Below are 16,404 nucleotides of genomic sequence, written 5' to 3' on the forward strand. Positions count from 1 at the left end.
TAAGATTCCTCCGTCTGTTTTCATGGCTTGATAGTTCATTTCTTTTTAGTGCCGAATATTACTCCACCGTCTGGATGTACTATAGTTTATCTACCCATTCACCTTCTCAAGGACATCTTGGTTGCTCCCAAGTTTTGGCAACTATGAATAAATCTGCTATAAACATCTTTGTGCAAGTTTTATGTGGATATGGGTTTCTGACACCTTTGGGTAAATACTGTCCAACGGTCTTGCAAAGTGTCTGAACCATTTTGCATTCCCACCAGCAGTGAATGAGAATTCCTTTTGCTCCAGATTCTCACCAGCATTTGGTGGTTTCCGTGTTTTGGATTTTGACTTGTCTAATGGGTGTGTAGTGTGGTATCTCACTGTTGTCTTAATTTCACGTTTCCCTGGTGGCGCATGATGTGAAGCATCTTTTCATATTTTGTGTGTGTGTGTGTGTGGTTTTTATTTTATTTTTCATCTATAGATCTGCTTTAGTGAGGCAGCTGTTAAGATGTTTGGCCCATTTTAAAATTGGGTTGTTTTATCAATGCTGAGTATTAAGAGTTCTTCGTATATTTTAGAAAACAGTATTTTACCAGATATGCCTTTGAAAATATTTTCTCAGTCTGTGTCTTGTCTTCTTGACACTGTCTTTTACAAAGCATAGTTTTTATTTTTATTTATTTATTTTTGAGACAGAGGCTCACTCTGTTGCCCAGGCTGGAATGCAGTCGTGAAATCTCGGCTTACTGCAACCTCTGCCTCCTAGGTTCAAGTGACTCCCCTGCCTCAGCCTTCTGAGTAGCTGGGATTACAGATGCGTACCACTACACCCAACTAATTTTTGTATTTTTAGTAGAGACAGGGCTTTGCCATGTTGGTCAGGCTGGTCTTGAACTCCTGACCTCAGGTGATCCGCCTGATTCAGCCTCCCAAAGTGCTGGGAGTACAGGCATGAGCCACTGCACCCACCCTACAGGTTTTTAATTTTAAGGAAGTCCTGCTTATCAATTATTTCTTTTAAACACAGTTCCTTCGGTGTTTTAATTAAAAAGTCTTTGCTAAACCCAAGTTCTCTAGGTTTTCTCCTATGTTATCATCTAGGAGTTTTACAGTTTTGCATTTTACATTTAGGTCTATGATCCACTTTAAGTTATTTTTTTGTGAAGGATGTAAGATCTGTGTCTAGATTCATTTTGTTGGCATGGGGCTGTCCAGCTGTCCAGCACCATTTGCTGAAAAGGCTGTCTTTGCTCCATTGTGGTGCCTTTGCTCCTTTGCCAAAGTTCAGTTGGGCCTCTCATTCCTCAGTAAGATGAAGATAGTAAGTAATATAGGAATAACAGCTATCTCATATTGTCGTGAGCAATACATGTAAATGGAAAGCTTATTGAAGCATAAACAATAGACGGTGGCCTGTATGACAGAAAATAATACCAGGCTGGATATGTGGTTCACACCTGTAATCCCAGCACCTTGTGAAGCCAAGGCAGGTGGATCACCTGAGGCCAGGAGTTCAAAACCAGCCTGGCCAACATGGTGAAACTCCATCTCTACTAAAAATACAAAACTTAGCCAGGCATGGTGGCTTGCACCTGTAGTCCCAGCTACCCAGGAGGCTGAGGCAGGAGAATCACTTGAACCCGGGAGGTGGAGGTTGCAGTGAGCTGATATCGTGCCACTGCACTCCAGCCTGAGCGACAGAGTGAGACTCTGTCTCAAAAAACAAAACAAAATAAATGAGCTGGGTGTGGTGGTGGGCACCTGTAATCCCAGCTACTTGGCAGGCTGAGGCAGGAGAATAGTTGAAACCCGGGAGGTGGAGGCTGCAGTGAGCCAGGATCACACCACTGCACTCCAGCCTGGGCAACACAGCAATACTCTGTCTCAAAAAACAAACAGCAAAAAAGGACAGGTAGCATATATATAGGATTAATTTATCAGGGCTGTGCAGGATATCACAAATTGTCCATTGTTGCCCAAATTTCTGTTGTTTTGCTTATCACTTTCATAATTTTTGTCCTGATAGAATGCAACTTGTCTCATTCTGTCACCCAGGCTGGAGTGCAGTGACGCGGCCTCAGCTAACTACAACCTCCGCCTCTCAGGTTCAAGTGATTCTCCTGCCTTAGCCTCCTGCCTCAGCCTCCCGCCTCAGCCTCCCGCCTAGCTGGAACTACAGGCGTGTGCCCAAACCCCCGGCTAATTTTTTGTATTTTTAGTACAGGGTTTCACTGTGTTAGCCAGGATAGTCTCAAACTCCTGACCTCATGATCCACCCGCCTCAGCCTCCCAAAGTGCTGGGATTACAGGCGTGAGCCACTGCACCCGGCCACTTGCACTATTATTTACTTAATAACTTCAAAAATATATTTAGATGTTTACAAAATATTCTCTATTCATCTTAATAATATCTCTACACTAAAGGATTTGAGGGTATTTTTTCCTGACACCATGAAAATATGTAACCATTCAGACTGAAAAATGACTGTCAGGAGCCCCCTCTTCATCTTTGGGAAACACTGACCTGGCCTTCCTCATTCCTAATGTTCAGCAAGGCTAAGGCCAACAGAGAAGGGGACTGCCTGAGGTCTCACAGCCAGAATTTCAGAGGCAAGACCCCAACTCAGGTCCGACACCCATCCTGGGATGTCCACACACTACCTCTCTGCCTCCCATTCTCCAGGATGGGGGACGCCTTCGCAATCCACCAGGCCCTGCCTTCCCCTTTTCGTCCGCAGCCTGCGCCTTCACAGATTAGCCACCAGAGGGCTCTCTGGGATCAAGGACCAGTTTACTGGGCCTAGGGGAGGCCTGAAGGTTTTCAGGTGAATCCCTGCATCTCAAACCTCTGGGGCTCAGGCAGATTTCAGTTCACCATCATTACCCTCACTACCGTCAGCCACCACCTCTACCGCCTCCTCTTACTGAGCATTTGCTATGCCAGGTGCTGTGCAAGCACTTAGCGTCTTAATTAATTCTCACAAAAACCTAATGTGGGGCCAGGTGCGGTGGCTCAGGCCTGTAATCCCAGAACTCTGGGAGGCCGAGGTGGTTGGATCACCTGAGGTCAGAAGTTTGAGACCAGCCTGGCCAACATGGTGAAACCCCATCTCGACTAAAAATTAGCCAGGTATGGTGGCAGGTGCCTGTAATCCCAGCTACTCTGGAGACTGAGGCAGGAGAATCGCTTGAACCTGGGAGGCAGAGGTTGCAGTGAGCCGAGATCACGCCGCTGCACTGCAGCCTGGGCGACAGAGGGAGGCTCCGTCTCAAAACAGCAACAACAAAACCCTAATGATGTAGGTGCTATCATCATTTACAACTGGAGAAACCGAGGCACAGATAAACTGAGGGGCCTGTAATTTGTGTTAGTAACTTAAATAAGGTAAGTCACGGAGTTCACGAGTGACAGGGCCAGGATTCCAATCCAGATCAGCCTGACTCCGGAGGTGCGCCTTACCTTTGGGTTCGTGAATAAATGACAAATACGGGGGACTGATGAGCAGGAGCAAGTGCAGCAGAGCAGGTGAGTTCAGAACGAGCCGGGAAGGCCATGCTCATTTCTAGGTGGCACAGTGCCAAGGTGTCCAGGTTTGGGGACATGGGGGTCTACCCACCTTGGAGCTCAACCCCAAGCCTCTCCTGAAACCCTACATCCACTTTTGGGGCCAGGCCTTAAGTGTGGCACAGCAACCTAGAGCATTGTTAGAGGAGCGGGCCGGAAGGGAGGGGCACGGTGGGGACTTGCCGCCATGCTGTGAGGAGTGGTTTCCGGAGCCAGATGAGGCCTCGCTGTTGGTGAAGGAAACGCAGCTGGGATTCGCCGGGACAAACGGTATAAGAATTGGGAAACAGGAGAATTGGGAAACAGCTTCCTTCAAGGGCTGGCGGGTGAGGGAGGGCTTGCAGAGTTGTCGTCACACGGGTGGTTCTCAAGCCTTTACAGAAAGCACATGTGTTTTCCAGGCATTAAGGGCAGTGCTCTGGCGGGGGGAGCAAGGGGTCTCCAACGCAAGCCTAAGGCCTGGGCTAGAACTCTCAAAAAGTGACTATCTGGGGATAAGGAAGGCAGAGACAAAGGCCTTTGGTGGAAAACGACTTCTGCTGAACTGAAGATTATGTGTGAAGAATCTGAAAGAGCTAGAGGGCAAAAAAAGACCCAGTATGTAAAGTTCTAAGGCATAGAGTGACGTGCCCAGGGCCTGCAGCTGGTGCACTATAGAACAGTCAACCCAGCCTCTTTGCACAGCTTGAAACATTGATACAATGTCAGACGGCTAGGGCGCCAGGCCCAGGTGCTGATCAGTCCCGTGGTGCAGTGTCTAAGGACAGGCTTTGGAAGCCCTCAGGCAGCCTCTGCCTTCTTCTAGAAGAAGGGCAATGACTGTTTCGCTGAATGAAAAGCAAGAACTTTCTCAGGCATCCAGCTGCAAAAAGTTTTTTTTTAACTTGACTCAAAATTCCTCAATGAATCTAAAGGGTCCAACCAAGCAAGGTGCTTGGTTAGATTGATACAGAGCTCACAATATAGTGATGTAACTTTTTTTTACCAGACCAGGCCACTATTCACTAGGGAAGGAGACTACACTGAATTTAGTAACCAAAGATTCCAGATACACAATTAGCCCCCAAGGGCAGAGTGGGGATAGATCCCATTTGACTTGAGCAGTGCCCTCAGGCAGCTCACAATCTGGGGAATGTGGCCAAGTAGTCACATGTCTCCAACACAGGTACTAGCCTAACCAGAGCAGGGAAGTGACAGCGTTGCTGAGGAGGGAGTTCTAAGTTCCGACCGAACTGGCCAGGGAAAGTCCGCTGCAGAGGCCCAGCCATCTGGGCTGGGTCTTAGAGCAGAGCTGCTGATTTAGCCCAGAAAGGAGGGTCTTCAGGGGAAAACCTAAAGTGAAGGCCGAGAGGTTTTAAGTGTTTGGGCAATGGTGGGTAGTTCTGATGGCTGAGAGTGATTTATGGAGGGCAGGGTGAAATCAGGCTTGAGTCAAAAGACAGGCTTGGAAATGTGCTGTGCTCACTGAAGGAGGCGAGGGAAATGAAGGAATCGGCTGGCAGGGGAGTAAGTTCCAGCGGCAAGGACATGAGGCTTGATTGTCAGACAGACCTGGCTTCACCACTTAGGAGATGTGATCGTGGGCAAGTCACTTAACCTTTTATGCCTAGATTGCAAAGTAGGGATATTACCAGCACTTTCCTTGCCTGTACTCAGTACAGGAGATAACATACATAAAGTGCTTAGCGTAGTTGGTATCAGTGTTCATTCAGGAGATGTTAGAGATATTTTACATTACTACTGAAAAGGCAGCTCTTTGTGTAGCATCTGTATCGATGCACTTTCCTTTGTTCCATGGCCACAGTAAAAGGACATCCCCCCAGCTAAAGGTAGGTGGCACTAAATGGTCTAAGGCATTGGTTCCTGGCAGCTGAGGTGGCGATTTCCACCCCATCCCCCACCCCTGCCAAGGGGATATTTGGCAATTCTAGAGACATTTTTAGTTGTCACAACTTGCAAGGTGCAACTGACATCTAGTGAGTAGGGGCCCAGGATGCTGCTAAACATTCTCTAACGCACAGAACCCCAAATGTCACCAATAGTGAGGTTAAGAACAAATAATTATCCAGCCCCAAATGTCAATAAGAGTGAGGTTAAAAAACCCTGTGGTGGCTCACGCCTGCAATTCCAACACTTTGGGAGGGCGAGGTGGGCATCACCTGAGGTCGGGAGTTTGAGACCAGCCTGACCAACATGGACAAACCCCATCGCTACTAAAAATACAAAATTAGCTGAGCGTGGTGGTGCATTCCTGTAATCCCAGCTACTCGGGAGGCTGAGGCAGGAGAATCGCTTGAACCTGGGAGGCAGAGTTTGTGGTGTCAAGATCGTGCCATTGCACTCCAGCCTGGGCAACAAGAGTAAAACTCTGTCTCCCTAACAACAACAACAAAAAAGAAACCCTGTTCTGTGGTGCGTGCCTGTAATCCCAGCTACTCAGGAGGCTGAGGCAGGAGAATTGCCTGAACCCAGGAGGCGGAGGTTGCGGTGAGCCGAGATCGCGCCATTGCACTCCAGCCTGGGTAACATGAGTGAAACTCCGTCTCAAAAAAAAAAAGAAACCCTGTTCTAAAGAAACCCATGCAACCTTTATGCAGCACCAGAGCAGCTGGAATCTAGCCTGGGGCAAAAGAACGCTTGTGCCAAAACTAGTAATTATGTATATGGTTTTACTCATTTCTAAAAAGGCACCATTCTAGAGTCTACATCTGTCAGAGTAAATATCAGGGTGAGTGAAAAATGAAAGGCAATCTAACAATGTAAAGAATAATATAAAATGACCAAGTAGGATTGATTCCAAGTAAGCAAGGCTGGTTCAATATTCAAAAATCAATCAATGGAATCCACCATATCAAAAGGTGAAAAAGGAAAAACTGTACGATCATATTAGATACAGAAAAAACATTTGACAAAATTCAGTACTCATTAATGATTTTTAAAATATCTCAGTACAGGAATAGAGGGGAACTTCTATAAGAGCTGTACAGCTTATATCATACTTAAAGTGAAGCCTGAATGCTTTCCCTACAAGATCAGGGACAGGACTAGCATGTTCACTCTCACCACTTGTTTTCAAACTGGGAATTTGAACCACTGCGATACGGCAAAAAGAAAAGAAAAGAGATACAGATTGAAAAAGAAGAAACATACCTATCTCTATTTACAGACAACATGGTTGTCTAAAAAGAAAATCCCAAGAAATGTAACCAAAAACTCAGAATTATTGAGTACAGAAAGGTCACAGGATACGAGATTAAAATACGCAAGACAATTGTATTTCTATATGCTACCAATGGACACACTGAAACTGGAATAAAAAAATTACCATTTATAATTGCTCCAAAGAAAATTAAATACTTAAGTATAAGTCCAACAAAACACAGGATCTGATAAATGGTTAAAATAACAAGTAGTGTTGGGAGGCCCTGGAGGCCAAGGTGGGCGAATCACCTGAGGTCAGGAGTTCAAGACCAGCCTGGCCAACAAGGCAAAACCCATCTCTATTAAAAATACAAAAATTAGCTGGGCATGGTGGCATGCGCCTGTAGCCCCAGCTACTTAAGAAGCTGAGACAGGAGGATCGCTTGAACCTGGGAAGTGGAGGTTGCAGTGAGCCACTGCACTCCAGCCTGGGTAACACAGTGAGACTCTGTCTCAAACAAACAACAACAACAACAAAACCACCACAAATAGTGATAACACCAAAGGCTGGCAAAGTTGCAAAGGAAATACATCACCCATACATTGTTGGTGGAGTAGTAAAATGGTACAGCCACTCTGGAGAATGGTTTAGAAGTTCCTTTTAAAACTAATACTGAGCTTACCATATGTATTAGTCTGCTTTCACGCCACTGATAAAGACATAACTGAGACTGGGCGATTTACAAAAGAAAGAGGTTTAATTGGAGTTACAGTTCCAAATAGCTGGGGAAGCCTCACAATCATGGCAGAAGGCAAGAAGGAGCAAGTCACATCTTATCTGGATAGCAGCAGGCAAAAGAGAGAATATGCTTGTACAGGGAGACTCTACCTTTTAAAAACCATCAGATCTCATGAGACTTATTCACTATCAGGAGAACAGTGCAGGAAAGACCCGCCCCCACAATTCAATCACCTCCCACAATGTGTGGAAATTCAAGATGAGACACAGCCAAACCACATCACCGTACAATTCAGCAATCGCATTCTTGGGCACATATAACAGGGAAATTAAAACCTATCTTCATGCAGAAACACTTGCACAAACATTTATAGCACTTTATATGTAATAACCAAATCTGGAAACTATGTACATTTCTTTTCAGTGAGTGAATAAACATCAGTACCATGGGACCCTACTCAATGATAAAAAGAAACAAATTATTGCTAAATGCAACAACTTAGATGCACATCAAGGAAATTATACTAAGTGAAAGAAGCCAATCCCAAAAAGATACATATGGCATAATTCAATTTATATAACATTCATGAAATAACAAAATTATAGAGATGAAGAACAGATTCGTGGCTTCTGGGAAAGGTTAGGGATGTGGGGTACTGACGGGAGTGGATGTCCATAAACAGCATAAAGGAGTCTTAAGGTCATGGTACAGTTAGGCATCTAGCTTGTGGTGGTGGTGTATACAAAGCGACTCGTGATAAAACTGCACACAGCTATACACACACACACACACACACACAAACACAAATGAGTATATGTATAACTAATGAAATCTGAATCAGCTCTATGGATTGTGCCAATGTCAATTTCCCAGTTTCGAGAATGTATTACAGTTTTGCGAGATGTTAACACTGGGAAGCCCAGCTGAAAGGTATACCAGACCTCCCTCCAGTGCCTTTGAATCGTCCTGTAAATCTACAATTATTTCAAAATAAAAAGCTTAAATCGAAAGAAGTAGATGACTGAATTTGAAGAGGCAAAATACTTGAACAAATACTTCATTAAAGAAGATAGGCCAATAAGCATAAAAAGGTGCAAAACATCACTCGTCATCGGGAAAAAGCAAATTAAAACTGCAACGAGAAGCCACTTTACACCCATTAGAAGGGCTAAAATTTAAAAGATCACAATATTAAGTATTGGTGGGGATATGGGGCAACTGTAACTGTTAGACATTAGGAATCCAAAAGGATATGGCCACTTTGGAAAACAATTTGCCAAAAGTTAGCACACATTTCCCATACAACCCCATCATTTCACCTCTTGGTATTTACCTAAGAGAAATAAGAACATACGTCTACACAAAGACCTGTCCATGAGTATTCATAGAAGCTTTATTCATAATAGCTAATTTGTTTTTATGATTAAGTATAGAGTATATCTGAGCCCAAAACTTGAGAATGGCCGCTGGGGAGCACAAATTCAAGTTGTCCTCGTAACATACTCTGATTAGCAGCAGTTACAAGTGAGTTTTAAAGGAAGAATAAGAGGCAGTTTTTAAAATTATTTATAAGAAATTTACACTAAAATAACGAAGCCATAAATAGCTGAAAATTTAAAGCAGCCCATCAACTAATGAATGGATAAACAAATTATGATTCATTCATGCAATGGATGCTACTCAGCAATAAAAAGAACCAATTACAGATACAGGTAACAACATGGGGGAATAGAAAAAGCATGATTATGTTAAATGAAAGAAACCAGACACAAAAGGCGGCATATATAATGGTTTTATACGGCATTCTAGAAAAGACAAAACTGGAGACAGAAAAAAAACAGATTAGCACTTGCCAGGGACTGGGATTGATTGAAAAGGGGCACAAGGGACCTTTTAGGGGCAAAGGAAACATTCTGTATCTTGATTGAGATGGTGGTCACATGACTGTATGCAAAACACACTGAACTATACATTTGAAAAAGGTAAATGTAATTTAATTACATGTAAATTATACTTTTTTTTTTTTTTTAAGGAGACCAGTGGCCAAGGATCTAGTAAAGCATACCCATTAAAGACACACATAGTTCCTCAGCACAACAACTGCAATGGGCTAAGTAAGGCAGCCTACATAGCAAAGTGCCCCAGGCTTAGGGTTCAAATTCAGTCCACTGTCACTCAGGTTTATGCCTCCAGTAGTGCAATGGGCTTACCCCAGAGCCCTGGCTTTCTGGAAGAAGGGATTACATTAGGTATAAATGCGAGTAGAAATAAAAACTTCAAGAGGTGGACAATCTAAAAGAGGATTGAGTGCCCTGCGCAGAGGAAGCGAGCAAGACATCAGCGCATGAATGGACAGCAGGAAATACAAGCAGAAGTACTTTGGAGTCCTGGTTTTCTTCAGGTCAGCTAATATTTCAGAAAATGTTTAAGAAGTTCTTTGTGATTATAACATATGGCACTTTACAACATTCTCTCTAACCCTCACAATTCCTCAAGGCAAACCTCCCTCTTGAGGCTGCAACAAAGACAGGTAGCGCCTTGGGAGGTGCTCAGGTTCTGGAACGAGACTTGCTTGTGTATCCCAGTGCTGCTACCTACTGGTTGGCGGCTTGGTATAGCTGCTAAATCTCTGACCTTCCTGTTCCAGAAATGATATTGACAATGAAAATAGACAACAGACTACATTTCTACCTTCCTCTCTTAGTAAAATGTTACACTTTAACAGTGTTCCTTGAAGGCTCTGTTTTTAAACTTGTTTAATTCAGTAGTCAACAAAGATTACTTTTCAAATCATAGAGGAGGCAGCTCAGATGGTCGTTTTTTCCTTGTCTATGTGACTATGGTATTATGATATATATATATATATGTTGGTTTTTGTACACAGTTCCTGGCTCCTAAGTTCCATAGCCCGTGTTATTTCTCCCCAAGATAGTCTATAGAAACCAAAAAAAAAAAAAAAAAACTTAATTTTCCTCTGGCTTTCTGTCTTAGAGCTGGCCATAAAAAATTACCTTGTTTAATTGTGAGTCATAGACCCTCATTTCAGAAGTGATCCTGCTCTATGCTCTGGATGAAGGAATGCTGCATGGAGAGGCCAAGAAGAATCTCTTTCCTGGGTTTCTCCAGTCTATTAATATTACATTTTACATTTATCTGTTCAGTCATAATTCCACATGGCTGTCAATCATGCCTACCCAGTTAAGTTTTTATAAAAGGCCCAAGAGGAGAGACAGGGTTTGGAGAGCTCTGGAGAGCTGATCCTGCAGAAGTTCCTGGAGGGTGGAACACACAGATGGGCATGGAAGCTCTGCGCCTTGCCCCCCATCCCCTGCCCTATATCTCTTTATCTGTATCCTTTGTATAATATACTGGGAAACGTACTTCCCTGAGTTCTGTGAGCTGCTCTAACAAATCAAACCCCAAAACAGAATCATGGGAACCCTGATTTATAATTTACAGCCAGTCAGAAGCACAGGTAAACAACCTGGCACTTGCAATTGGCCCGTAGGCAGCAGCCGATGATGCAGGTTTGAGGCAGAACTACTTCTCCAGGCAAATCTCAGCTTTGCTCGGAATGCCTTTAAGCTGATTGGATGTGGCCCACCCACAATATTGAGAAAACCTCTTTTACCTAAAGGCAACTGATTATAGATGTTAATTAACCACATTTACAAAATACCTTCACAGCAACACCTGGGTTAGTGTGTGACTGAATTATAAGTTGACACATATAAAACTGGCTATGACATCTGTCACGTGGGCTCATCTGCTATGCATGGAGAGGGCTGAAAATTCTTACTCCAGTTTTCAGGAGAAGCAGGAGGAGGTTTAGGGAGGGGAGGAATGCCTAACAGAAAAAACAAAACAAAGCATTACTGGTCCCTTTCTTCTTGGGCAACTCTTAATTCCATACATGGGTCTACTGCTTGTGCCACTTTCCCATATGAACTCTGTGGCATAAGCCAGAAACATTGAACCCAGCATCTAATAAAGGGATCAGAGTGACATAAAAAGAAAAAAAAGAGACACAGACAGCAACCTCTCAAAAATAAAAAATAAAATTCATTTATTGAAAAGAAAAAGCTTAACATATGATCCACGTGCAAAACCCAAAACAGGCTCTACAAGCTCTGGCATGAGCCACATCTCCACACACACCATGCTGGCAGTGCACATCCACGCAGCCACGTGACGTACACAGTACTGTCTGGTTATCAACACCTACTGTGTGCTCTGTTTTCTTCACACATCGATTGACATGTTCTACAATAGAGTTACTGATTTTATTACCCACTGAAAGAACACATCTTCCCCAGGATCACTTTGATTCAAACCAAATAACACAGTGAATGACAGGCACCCTGCACCCTCATTTCCTACCTTCCTCACTCTGATAGCCTCCTATCAGCACCACTTATGTCCTCTGGCCAGGGAACGACTCGGTGGCACAAAGGAAAGGGAAGAGATGTCATAGGCTGGTGCTGCTGGGGCAAACAGCCTTGCGACCAGCCAGACTTATTGCCGAAAAGTATTAACCGTAATTTCAAAGACAAACCACACTCCTTCCTTTTCCCCTAATGGCCTCAGAGATTTGTAATGTACTTTGGAAAATTAACTTCTAAGGCAGACTGGAAGCCAACCTCAAGTCCTGCCACTTGGACTCTGTGGCTTCTCTTCGAGGAAGCAGCACTGTGAACCTAGCGGGGGCTGATGCTGAGGCTTGCCTTAACATCTCATCAGCTACAAAATAAAATCCACTGCTACAGACCTGCTTGCTGTGAGCAGTGAGGAGAGGAGCTGTAAACAGACATAAACTGAGCTTTTTGCACTTCTAAAAAATATGAGGTGAACATTGGTGTTAAACAGAGATCGTGTTCTAGGAAGAGAGAAATCAGAAGAGAAAAGTAAGATGAGAGAAGAGAGAGAAGAAACATGATTTTTCTAATATACATGTTTGAGATCAACACTTTAAGACTATTGATAAAACTATAAATTTCATGGGGATAGATAGTGAGCAGTGAGCATCAGCCAATGAATCTGGCTGCAGAGGTGGGATAGAAGAGGACAACAGAAATGGAAAGATGCCACATATTCACACATATCTAGCCAGGGCTTGTGCAGATGAAGGGTTCTTAGCAGCTGGACAGCAGCACAATATAAATAACGCCATTTGTGAATGGTGACAACTGCTAGGCAGGGTGAACAAAAGATGCCAGCTCACACTCTCCCTGGCAAGTGCCTGCATTTAGGAGGATGTGCACTGCCCACTGACAGCTGGAAGCCTGCCCCCAACAGCAGCATGGAGGAGAAAACCCCCAAGGGGCTCTGAGAAAGCTACCTCTGGTTTGGGGAAGTTGGGGTGACAGGAGCAGGGTCATAGATCTCAAGAGTATCTGGACAGAAAGCCCAGGGTTTCTCTTTGCTCCAGCAGATGCAGCCTCACAACTCCCGAAGGCCTTTGCTCTGTGATATTTCTACTTATCCTGGGAAGACACCAGGGAGGGTTCTCTGCTTCAAGAAGCCCTGGGGGCTGCAGAAGAGATTCTGAGCTGGCCGAGAGCTGCTTGCGGAAGGGGAGGAAGGGCTTCTTCCCACTACCATTGTCTGGCTGATCCTTTGCGTGATGCCTAAGAGCTGTGCAGTTGCATAGCCAGGAAGATCCTCCGACTGGAGCCCCTTCCTGGGTGTTTCCAAAGAGCCACACAGTCTGTCAGTGTAGCAGGAACACAAGACAGAGATCAAACTGGCCATGCCAAATTGGCTTCCAGAAATCCTAAAGCTACAGCCAACTCTCCTACATACCACGTTCTCAGGTCAAGACCATGGGAGCAATAGCCTGTATCTTCCTAAGAGCTGGGGGACCCCAGTATTCTACCATCCAGCCCTCAGGTCCCAGCATCACAGTCCCCGTCTCAGACCTCAGCTGGGCAGGATGGCCTTTAGCAGCTCTGAGAAACGTCCACCAAGGAGGACGTGGGAAGGACACAGGTCTGGCCCTCCAGTTGGCATCCGCCTTCTCACTGAGACCACTCTCAGCACCACTGAGAAGACAGCTAAGATAGCGGCTGGGCTGCCAGAGGCCAAGCTTAGAACCAGGAGATGACAGTTTCTGAGCCCACGGTGATAACTTCTAAACGTGAAACTTCAGAAGACAGGGCCTCTGCTACTCCCAGCTAGATTCTCGGTCATATAGCACCTGTTAGAGTCCACCATAGAACAGAAAGGGTGGGTGAAAACCGTCCTTCTCCTACGGAAGAACAAGTCAACAATGATGGCATGTTCTCAAGTTAACAAATTATTAGGTAGGTCGGGAGCCACTACAATGAGAGTCCCCTTTTTCCCATCTCTTCTCCTGGAAGTCAGCTCTCCTGGCTTTGGAACAGAAGAGAAAGAAAAAACTGGGGCCATGTGAGTGGGTCAGAGCCCCATAAGCTTTAGTGAAACACAGAAGCAAAACTCCTGATACATTTTTGCTGCTCTCCCTCAACTAACTTTCGGAGCGAACCGTATCTGCAGTGAAGCAAGAGCCTGGTGACAGGAACAGAAAAGACAAGGAGTGTGCTCTGTTGCTTACACAGGAACACAGAAGCACACACATGTGCACACACGTGCACACACACAGCGCTAATGAGAGGGGGAATTCATCAATGACCTTCTGAAATATTTCTCACAATAAGAGGAAAGAAGAGACAGGCACAGCAAGGCAATGTATCTTCTTCTGCCTTCTTTGAAGTTTGCTCCCAAATCTGAAGGCTGACCTTGAGGAGGACCAACCTCAAGGCTGTCTGCGATACCCAGGGAGGCATTCTGGGGGAAAGACAGGGCTCGTTAGTGTTCAGTGGTTCAATGGTTCCTTTCAAAGTCCAGGCCACAGAGGCAGCGTGGGGCCGGGCACTGGTTCTGCCCTATTCCCCACTGATTGTAAACAACCAAGCACCACACGTAGTTGTCAGACCAGCTGCTGTAAAGATTATGAACTTAATTTAAAACTGTCTGTGCACACTGACCTCAGCTACTCATCCGCGGCAACAGAGCGGGTGTCGTCCCAGCCTGATGGTGACTGAGCATTGCTCATCCTTTCACCTGGCATGGGCTGAGGCTGAAACGTACACAGCCCCACTTCATACGCCTCTCACTCAGCCACACTTCCCTTGGCCTGGTGCACCCGCAACATTTCTGCAGTCCTTCAGTGTCTTTTCATATGAAACCAGGCTGGTCAACAGGAGGCAAAATCCGCGCCTCCTCACCGAGGTACATTTTTAGATGATCCTGATTAAAACCTTTGAGTCCTCAGCAAAGAGTGCTGAGGACCCAAGCAGACATCTCCTGGAGCGAGCTTCTTTTCAGCAGGAGAAGTTGAGTCAAAGTTTACTGAGGAAGAAGCGATTTGTAATAACCCCAAATCTAGAGACAGTCTAAAAACAAAAATCTGATTTTAAATAAGATATAAATATTTTCAGTTTAGGCAACATTTCATATGTTTTAAGAGCTAAAACAACTAAGAGTACAGTACTGTGACCCATAACTAAGGAATCCAGAGAAGGGAAGCATTGCCTTAGGGGTCACGGCAAGCCAGAGTCAAGATTAAAAACTCCAGCTTGGGGGGCCTGTTTCAAATGACCACGTAGGTCCAGCCACCCCCTGGAGACTCGAATAGGAAAAATACTGAGATACAACATTTGGGAGAGAGATGGGAAAGAAGCCCAGCTTTATAAAGAGGGGAAGTTCCCAGTTATTTCATCTATGCTTGGCCCCGAAAAGGAGAAAACATGAGGTGGGGGACACTAAAATTGTTAAATAAAGTGAACTGTGCAGTGAGAATGAGTTAGGTGAGGTGCACCAGCAGGCAGAGGGCAGGTAGGAAGGAGGAGGCATGATGGGGGAGATCTGGAAAGTTCTGGGTGTAAATAGATACAAGTGAGCAGTGACAACCCTGTCACTGCAGCACTTCTGCGTGTCTGCCACCCCACCTCTCACCTGCCCTCAGCCTTACCTGGCCTGGGGTACCCAGGTGCCAGGCAGAGTGGTTCCCACACAGTGACCCTGACTTTCCTCAGAGCCTGCACCATACCTAAGGCTCTGGGGACAGGTAACGGGGGACACACAGGGCATGGGTAGGCAGCTGCAGAGACGAACCAAGATCCCTATATGAAGGCATGGGTGGAATTGATGAAGATGGGAGCATTGCTTGGCTGGATCAGCTCATAGAGAGCCTCGTAGGTCCCCACCACAAAGCCCACGAAGCCCAGGATGCTGATCAGGGCGTCCTTGAAGATGGTGAGGGGGCTCATGCCCTCTGAGTAGAAGGTGGTGACCTCCAGGAGGGGTGGGATGATGAGGGCCAGGGCGCTGCTGCTCACGGAGCCCACCAGGGAGATAACCAGGTCCAGGCGGGGGATGAGGATGGCCAAGATGCCTGCAGGGAGAGAGGACATGCCTGTTTAAGATGCCCAGAGCTGGGAGAGGTCTATCTACCTACTGTTGAGCAAATTCAGCATCTGCCCATCTTAAAGGACTGAGAGCTCTATGAAAACTTAGACATTATCCAGTCCAGTCTCTGCGAAATAGATGCCCAGAAACGTGAAATAACTGGTGGCCCACTGCAACATCAGCAGAACTGGGACTGGAATCTGGATCTTCTGGCTCCAGTCCGCAGGCTTTCAGCTTTTCTTGCTAGAGTGCATGACTTCCATCTTTCTTGGCAAAAGGAACCAAATTATATTTCAGGGCCATCTGGTTTCTATCAAAGAAGGGAGGGTAGGGAACAGAAAAGGAGGTGGACATTTCTGAGCAACTGCTCATTTTCTTACCGCTCAACACAAACATCTCTACTTAACCAACAAGAAACCAAATAGGAAAAGAAACCTCTCCTTCTTGATAGACACCATGATCAAACCCCATTTCACAGAGCACTTTCCTACAGGTGAAAAAAGGCAGTGCTGTCTGCAGGCTGACCACTGGCAAAGC

General features: G+C 45.3%; 1 protein-coding gene across 10 annotated transcripts in view; it reads right to left on the reverse strand.

The window, feature by feature from the left end:
• Window positions 1-16,404, reverse strand: part of SLC36A1 (solute carrier family 36 member 1) — a 74,925-nt gene that overhangs the window by 10,866 nt on the left and 47,655 nt on the right. For 9 of the 10 annotated variants that reach the window (XM_032259840.1, XM_032259836.1, XM_032259835.1 and 6 more), the window contains one exon: window positions 9,469-15,853. The exons of the other annotated variant lie outside the window; for it this stretch is intronic. In XM_032259840.1, the coding sequence (XP_032115731.1) occupies window positions 15,582-15,853 (272 nt within the window). In that variant the 3' untranslated portion in view covers window positions 9,469-15,581. Of the gene's footprint in view, window positions 1-9,468; window positions 15,854-16,404 lie in introns of those variants that run through there. 10 annotated transcript variants of the gene reach the window in all.

Source organism: Sapajus apella, unplaced genomic scaffold, assembly GCF_009761245.1.
Source record: "Sapajus apella isolate SASKATOON/1434 unplaced genomic scaffold, GSC_monkey_1.0 scaffold112, whole genome shotgun sequence".
NCBI classification, from domain to species: Eukaryota; Metazoa; Chordata; class Mammalia; order Primates; family Cebidae; genus Sapajus; species Sapajus apella.